Genomic DNA, 8,597 nt, shown 5'->3' on the forward strand with positions numbered 1-8,597 from the left:
CCCATTCTCTCCCTGCCATGGCAATATCCTCCTTTGGAATAAATTCCCATTCTCTCCCTCACATGGTGATATCCTTTGGAGTAAATTCCCATTCTCTCCCTCACATGGATATCCTCCTTTGGAATAAATTCCCATTCTCTTCCTGCCATGGCGATATCCCTTGGAATAAATTCCCATTCTCTCCCTGCCACAGCAATATCCTCCTTTGGAATAAATTCCCATTCTCTCCCTCATATGGTGATATCCATTGGAATAAAATTCCCATTCTCTCCTTCATATGGTGATATCCTCCATTGGAATAAATTCCCATTCTCTCCCTGCCATGGCGACATCCTTGGAATAAATTCCCATTCTATCCCTCACATGGCAATATCCCTTGGAATAAATTCCCATTCTCTCCCTCACTGGTGATATCCTCCATTGGAACAAATTCCCATTCTCTCCCTGCCATGGCGATATCCTCCTTTGGGAATTTATTCCATTCTCTCCCTGCCATGGCGATATCTCTTGGAATAAATTCCCCTTCTCCCCCGTTTCCCAGTTCTTTGCCCCCATTCCCAGTTTTCCCAAGGATACAGATGGCCTGCACAGCCTCGATKGCCTGCTCGAAGGTGACGGTGCCAATCCCGCGGCTTTTTCCATCCTTGTCCTCCAGGATGTCAGCCCKGACCACCACTCCAGCCATGCTGAACACCTCCTTCAGCTTCTTCCAGCCCACCTTGTAGTCCAGCTGGAAAACAGGGCAGCATTGGAAATGCAAGAGAGATTTCCATGAGAAAAACAGGGCTCATGTCTTTTCCTGGTTTCGGAATTAAAGAGTTGCCATAGATTAAATTTAATCCAAGTAAAGAGATTTGTTCTAAAATGACAGAAACTTAATTGAGAACCTCCTCAGCATAGGGAATCAACAGCACACAGATGAAGTTTTCCTGGAATGGAAACCAAGTTTTTCCCCCCTCAGATCTGCCCCTTGGAGATCACAAGAAAAACCCAAAATTATCAGGAGGCCTTGAATCAGAATGGAGAAACAGGCACGCAGGATAGGAAAATATAAACAATCAGTTGTGTTGCTGTCATTAAACAGGTTTGTTTTCATTTTGTCTTGTAGTAGTCTTTTGAATACTTTTAATTTTAGCCCGGTCATCTTATTCTGAAAAGGCAAAAATTGTGATGAAGAATTAAGAAATCATTCATATTATGTAAAAAATCCAGATGTATTATTGCAGAACAGAGCTGATTCTGTGGAACTGTTGGTGGAATCCACTCATTCCGATRCAGAATTCAAAGGGAAATTGGTSAAAATCATCAACAAAGGAACTGCAAATAAACCCAAACTCCTGCTTTGTCCTTAAATCAAGTTTAGTCTCGATAACCACAGGTGCAGCAGTAATTTAAACCTTGAATTTTGAACCGAGTGAGGGGATGTCCTGACTCACATTGGCCACGAAGACGGTGCTGCCGAGCCTGCCGGCCTGCAGGGCGTGGATGATCTCGTTGGGGATGTTGGGGTTGTTCAGGATGCTGGGGGGGATGTTGATCATGCCAGGGCCACCAGGGCCGTGCCCGATGCCCATCCCTCCTACTGCCATCACCTTCTGCATGGCTCTCCTGGCGTGTTCTCCATCTGGATCCTGGTGGGGATACACAAACACTCCCTCAGATCCTGCTGCCACCACCTTCAGTGCTGCAGCCCCCACAGAGAGAGGGGATTTCCTTTATCCCAYCTTATCTCCTTCCCTATCACCGTCACTCAATTTATTTTAGCTCAGCCAACACCCAGCTCTCTTTATCAATTTATTCCTGCTCAGGTATTTCCATCCATCCCATTCCCATTATCCATTGTTAATACCATCAATAAACCTCTCAGTCCCACCTTATCAGCTCTCTTTATCAATTTATTCCCACTCAGGTATTGCCCTGGTTCCCATCCATCCCATTCCCATTATCCATTGTTAATCCCATCAATAAACCTCTAAGTCCCACCTTATCTCCTTCCCTATCACCGTCACTCAATTTATTTTAGCTCAGCCAACACCCAGTTCTCTTTATCAATTTATTCCTGCTCAGGTATTTCCATCCATCCCATTCCCATTATCCACTGTTAATCCCATCAATAAACCTCTCAGTCCCACCTTATCAGCTCTCTTTATCAATTTATTCCTGCTCAGGTATTGCCCTGGTTCCCATCCATCCCATTCCCATTATCCATTGTTAATCCCACCAATAAACCTCTCAGTGCCACCTGTTCCAAACCCTGATAAACCCCCAATGCCACTGGAGAGGGTTTAGAAATCACTCCCAGGACTGAGCAAAGCCATTAAAATGGAAATAGTTTTGAGGTATTCCAGAACAGAGYTGGTTCTATGGAATCYACTCATTCCAGTGCAGAATTCAAARGGAARTTGGTCAAGAATGAACAACACTCATGGAGGTTTCTGRGTCATATCATCARCAAAGGAAYTGYAATTAAASCCAAACTCCTGCTTTGTCCTTAAATCAAGTTTACTCTTGATAACCACAGGGGTAGCAGTGGTTAAAATTATGAGAAAAAAAACATTGACTGGGGWTTTTAATCCTATTTAAGCCCTACTTTCTGTCCATTATCCCCCAAGTCAGCCCYAAATCTTCAACAAGAACTCCCCCTTCCCACTCCAGCCCCGTCCTTACTTCTTTCACTTTCAGGGGTCTCCCACCAAGACTGTGCTTGTTCAAAACCTCGGCAGCCTTTTTCATGCTCTCTTCCATCTTGAACTCAACCACCCTGTGGAGAATAAACACAGCTCAGGATGTCTGGTTTGAAGAAGTCTCCTTGGATTTCTGRTAGRAATTYAGAAAGAACTTACGCGCATCCCTGGCGAGGTGATTTCCCAGGCCAGTCACAGGGAGGAGGGAAGAGAAAAGAAATCAAGTCAGTAAAAGCTCAAATCGCACACAAATATTTTATTATTAAAGCCAAATCACATTAGTTAAGCCCTACCAGCGAAAAATAAATGTAACCTTACACAGGCAAACCTCCAATACTKGAATTCCATAATTTCTTATGCCTCAACAGGATTAACCTGGGGTCTCTGAGGTTGTAACAAACACTAAATCCMGACTCTCCGAGAAATACCACACGCTTCCTGTGACCTGCTTTTCCCTGGCATACAGCAAAACCCTCCACACTCTCACCCTAAATCCATATCCTACAGGACACTTAGGTGTACTCTGGACTGAAGGCCCATGAAGGCACTGAACGTTTACATTTAGGAATTTACCTCGCTCTACTGGCTCAGGACGTGGAGTTTGCAGAGTTTGCAGCACCCTGGCCTTTCCAAAGTCAGCCAACCTCTCGAGTGACTTTTCCAAAGCACAGGAACAACATTCCAGAGCACTGTCCTGCCTGCTGGGCTCCGGGGTCACACAGCCAACGCCAACGGCACGCAGGGAACAGCTCCTGACTGCACAGCCCCATCCCCACCTCCTCCCATCCTCCTCTGACCTAAAGCCACTGCACATCCACACTCTGAGCCTCCCTGGCCTCCTCCTGTCCAGCACACAGAAACATTTCAGGTAGAAAATCCACAAAGAAACTCTCAAAACACTTACCCTTGACTTTCCTTCAGCGTCCATTAAGAGCTCCACGTATGTTACCTCACCAACTACAAATCAGATTCCAGACGACACAGATACCAAGGGAGAAAAGCCAAGAAAACAATGGGAATTTAGAACAATCAACAACCGTGTATGGAGCCTCTGCCTTATAAGAAAGCCCAGAAACACTCCATGTTCTCTAGACCACAAAACTGGACAATTACAGGTATGCAGTAAAGGTTTCAAGCATTTCAATATGTTCTTGGTTTTCCTCCACCTCAAAAGCCAAATTTCTGCAGTTGCCTGGATCTTTAGTGCCCGCTCGTTACCTGAGGCAATCCAAATCCATGGGAAAGGCTGCAGGAATAAGTTTCCTTCAGGATGCAACCCTGGCTCTGGAATCTAGAACTTCAAGGGATTTGTTTATCTCAGGAWTTAAAGACAAAATTGTTCAAAAAGGGACTCAGAACGAACCAACACATCGAGGTATCACCAACTGTCTGCTATTGATTTCAGCAGGTTTTTGTTAAGCCACAAGAAATTYCATTTTAGCATTAAAATCTGCCATATTTGCTCTCAATACAACAGCAAAAGGCAAAAGTCCATGGAAAACTAGAGCTGCCCCTTTCCTCACAAGATTGGGATTGCCTCTCTAGGACCAAATAACCCTGGCAGGAACCTCCAGAATCCAACTACACAAGTGGCTGCTGCCTTTGAAGGGACTGGCATACAGAATAGAATAAACATTCTTTGTARTTTATTTTCTATTTCTGGTTTCAGAAGTCCCAGGGTTTAAATTTAAACGGGGTGGACTCCAAGTTGAATTATCTGTAAAGTGGAATGTTTTATTTGTGGGAAAGCATGGGTTTAACTGGAKCAAGGAACTGGGGTTTCACAAAAAACTCCACCAGGGCAGAGGGAGGAGTTCAGCCTGACCTCCCCCAGGCCCAGCAATTTACAGGACACTGGATATCACTGTGGAACACTGACAGCCTGGAAAAGTCTCTCTTGCAGCTGGAAAARCAAGGAATGCTTAATGAAATCCCTGTTGGGTTTTTTTGTAATCTCCATTTCTTARTTTAAACAATAATTTAGCAGTGAGAGCATTCCAGCCAGAGAAAAAGGATAAACAGCTCCGACCCATTCGTGGTTTTGGGAGGACTTTGAGGCTGGAAAAGGCTGACAARTCCCTTTGAAAGGGTGTCCATTATCATCCACAGCTCCACCAGCTCAGTCTGTGCTGGTCTCAGGATTAACTGAAGGAATTGCAGTCTCTATTTAAGCTGAGCTCACACTGCACACGTGGCTTTGCTCCCAACAAGTCCTGGGGGGTTCAGCACTCCCACGAGGTTCTGACACCATCCAGCTCAACAGCAGCAGCCAGATCCAACCACACTTAGGGGAAGGGATGCAAACCAAAATCTTCCCAGGTCACCTCCACTCCAACACCACTGCAGCTTCCAGATCAGGCACTCCCTGAGCACTGCAGAACCCCCGGATTGAGGGCTCTCCTCTCCCCTTACAATTCCTCCTGCAGATCCACTCAAACCACTTCCAAAGAATTTTGAGGATATTCAACACAACTGAATTGCTCTTGTAAGCAATCCCTGAGTCTGAACCACAAGATCTCCAGGAATCTCTTGGAAAGTTGAGYCTGAGCCAGCTTTGCACAGAGCTTCTCGTTCGAGCCTTACAGGCACATGAAAATCTAAATATCCAGCCTGAAATAGCTGCTTTCCTTCAAAGRAYACCTGAACTYCCTGAGCWGCCCAATTTCAAAAAGCAGGAGGAKRGGAAGGACACAGTGCAACAGCTCAGKAGCCAAGACAAAGCCCAGAGTACGGAGCAGCAATGAAAACGCATTAATTTCACCTAAAAACATGCAAATCCAACCCTTCTGCCAGGAGAATATTGTCTGGGGCTGGCAAAGGAAACATTTTTTTAAGTTAGGCTGGGTCTATTTGGAGTTTTTGCTGTTTTTTTCTAGATCCCAAACCACAGGATGCCATGGAACAGTGCCAGGAGCAGATATCCATGTGYTAGGATTCCATTCTGGACTCTGTCAGGGAACATCCCATAGACMCAAGCAGAGAAATTTCATCCAAAAGCACAAAAATTGTTACTTCAGGAGCCCAAGTTTAGTACCAGAGCAGCCTCCCAAGGGAGGAAACTTCCAAAACACMAAATCACTGCAGGTTAAATCAAGGAATGTGTTTCCTGTGGTATCTTCAAGTTTTAATGCAGAGGAGGCTGATTTATGGATTTATTTAAACCTCACACTTGGAAAAGTTCAGGAAACAAGAGGCTGGAGCAAAATTTACTGCAATAGCCAGAAAGCCAAACTGAAGAACTCTTCAGTGTTATTTATCACAGTCATTATTTTTTTCCCCCCCTTTAAATTTACATCACTTCCCAAAGTTGATCAGGGCAGAAAATGCCAATATTTGAGCTGGGCTGGTCCAGCAGAATCCCAATATTCTGCAGGGACTGTCCAGGAAGCTGAGATCAGGATCCACAGGGTGACCTGAGGCCTTGAAGACACATTTGGGAACTCCCCAGAACAAGCTCAGACAGAAACTTCAACTTTGGGTTGGGCAATTTGATTTTAACAGTTTGTGACAAAGCAAAAAAGCTCTGAGAGGTGTGAAAGGTGCAGAGAGGGAAGTGAGAGCAAGCACAGAACTGGGAAATGGGGAAATGCTTTGTAGCAGTTATTCCTTTGGCCTCCAGGACCAAAAGGAAATACTAAATAGGGAGGAAAATCTCCAAACTGGCTGGATGTGTCCTCATCTTCTGAAAAATGAGTGATCCAAGAGGAKCAAAAAGCTTCACAGTCCCAAGGTGAGGAATGCAGAATCACAGCTCCTCTTTCCCTTACAGCCCCTAAAAAGTTACAGGGGGCTGGGGTGAGCTTTGGTTGAAAGGGGAAAAGGAAAACTTTCCCAAAGCAGAGACAGAGGAGTCAGCAATTTGGATACAGAACGGGAAGGGAAACTTCCCTTTTGCAAGAGAAAAGCCAGACAAAGAGGGGATTTTGGCTCCTGAAGAGCTCAGGGAGGATAGAGGGAGTGAAAAGTTCCCTGCAGGCAGGGAAGGGCTGAGAGTCCTTGGAAAGGTGGTGAAAGCCCAAAGAAAACAGAGCAACTCCTCAGAAACTTCATCAAATGTCAGAGGGAACAGGGCAGGGGTGGCACAGCACATTCCTTCCTCATCCCTCCCTCTCCCACTCCCTGTGGCCAAATCCTGGGCACTGAACCTGGGGACTCTCCAGTGCCACCAGTACTGGGCTGACAGCTGCTGGTACTGGAGAAACCCCAGTGCCCACCAGTACAACACCTGGGAAAATGGCAAGAGCCACCAGGTCCATCTTCAGGAGGCCACAAAGCTTCCATAAATTATAAATTCCTGGAGATTCAGCAGGAAGGCAGCACGTGGAGTTTAGCAGCTGCTCAACTGTTTAAAACACAAAATCCTTTATTTCCTAAAGGAACCAATAAATTCCTGGAATTCAAATCCCAGTTTTTTTTGATGCCATGGCATCACCTCCCTTCCACCAGCTGCCATGAGAATTCCCACGTTTCTCCTCACACGTGGGGGACAGATCAGGACAGGGATCCAGCATCCAGTCACATCCACGGAAAGCAGCTGCCTGTGAAAACCCTTCCCAAAATTCCAGTTTAGTCACACCTGGTGTCTGCCAGCCAAAAAAAACGAGGGAGTTCCAAACAAGAACATCTCTTCATTCCATTACCAACATTCCCACTGCATACCTGTAATTGAGTTTGTCCAACCAATCCACTGGGATGCCCGAGCCAAGGCGTTGGGAGAAGAGAGAGAGGTGGCACCTGGAGCAGCCTGGCCACTCCCAGGCTGCAGCTCCTATCCCAGTACCTGCTGCACACACTGCACCTCCCCGAGCTCCACACACCCAGGGTTTCCCCTCGGGCACAGAATTCCACCTGCTCCCAAAGCCTGGGATGTTTGGCCTGGYGTTCTTACGCTTCCGAAGCAAGAATTCCGACGGTTCTGGGTTTTTCCACGAGCACGTTCCTGGGGCTTGGAGCTGCTCTGCCTTGGGGCAGGGACTGAGTGAGCTTRAGCTCAGTTTGGGAGAAGTCCAAACAACTCCACAACTGTTGGATTCATCAGCAGCACCAAAGCCCAGGAAGGATGAGCCCAGTTTGCCCATGACAAGCCCTGCAGCCAGAAGGAAGAGGCTTCAACGTTGCCCCTAGGAGCATCTGCTGGAATGAGCAGCTGAACAGCCAGGCAGGAAACAATCTCACCCCGGACTCTGCCATGCCATCCACGGGAACTGGAGAGAAACCACAARACACTGGGAACGGGATTCAACACAGCACGTGAAGTTACACAGCTCCACCTCCAGAGAGCYGGGAAACCAACGGATCCGGGGCAGCCAAGGGGCACTTAAGGGTCTGTCCCTAATTAGGGCCTGTTCAAGCAGCCTTTGAGGCTGACATTGTTCCCATGACACAAAACCACTGCTGGCTCTCAAACAGCCCYTAATTAGGGAAGTTTCCCAGTGCTCCCAGTCCCGACGGCCCGTTCCACAGACTCGGTTCCCTTTTGCCTCCAAAGACAAACATTTGAAACCCTCTGGAACTTTGTTTTCCCCTTCTTTAGGCCACACGTCAAACAGCTGAACTGTCAGTCCTTACCAAGCTCCAGCACAATGACCACTGCCCACTACCATGGCTGATGCTCTGCATTCAGAAATGTTGTGTTTTCACTCCAGACGTGATCTGAGACATTTTAAGGCTGGAGAAGCCAAGGATTTTCTTGCCACTCCACTGCATTTCCAAGGTGACTTCAAAACTAGGAAGCTGGGCACCAGCTTGAAGAAATGACACCAATTTAGATTTGTCACCACCTGAGGACTCAGCTCAACCTCTTCATCTTCCTAAACAGATGAAGATGTTCAGGTCAGCAAAGGCAGCTCCCATCCACACGGGAATTAAATGGAATTGTGGAAGGGGCAACACCACAAACCTGACTTCCAAAGC

The 8,597-nt window shown here is 46.6% G+C and overlaps 1 protein-coding gene across 1 annotated transcript in view; it reads right to left on the reverse strand.

Annotated features, from left to right (window-relative positions):
* Positions 1-2,761, reverse strand: part of HNRNPM (heterogeneous nuclear ribonucleoprotein M) — a 12,488-nt gene extending 9,727 nt beyond the window's left edge. Inside the window, 3 exon segments of the mRNA XM_057387684.1 lie at positions 449-730; positions 1,437-1,631; positions 2,668-2,761. Coding sequence (XP_057243667.1) covers positions 449-730; positions 1,437-1,631; positions 2,668-2,745 — 555 coding nt within the window. The 5' untranslated portion in view covers positions 2,746-2,761.
* Positions 2,762-8,597: the final 5,836 nt, after the last annotated feature.

Source organism: Malurus melanocephalus, unplaced genomic scaffold, assembly GCF_030028575.1.
Source record: "Malurus melanocephalus ecotype Western Australia unplaced genomic scaffold, MMel_1.1 scaffold_1295, whole genome shotgun sequence".
In the NCBI taxonomy this organism is placed as follows: Eukaryota; Metazoa; Chordata; class Aves; order Passeriformes; family Maluridae; genus Malurus; species Malurus melanocephalus.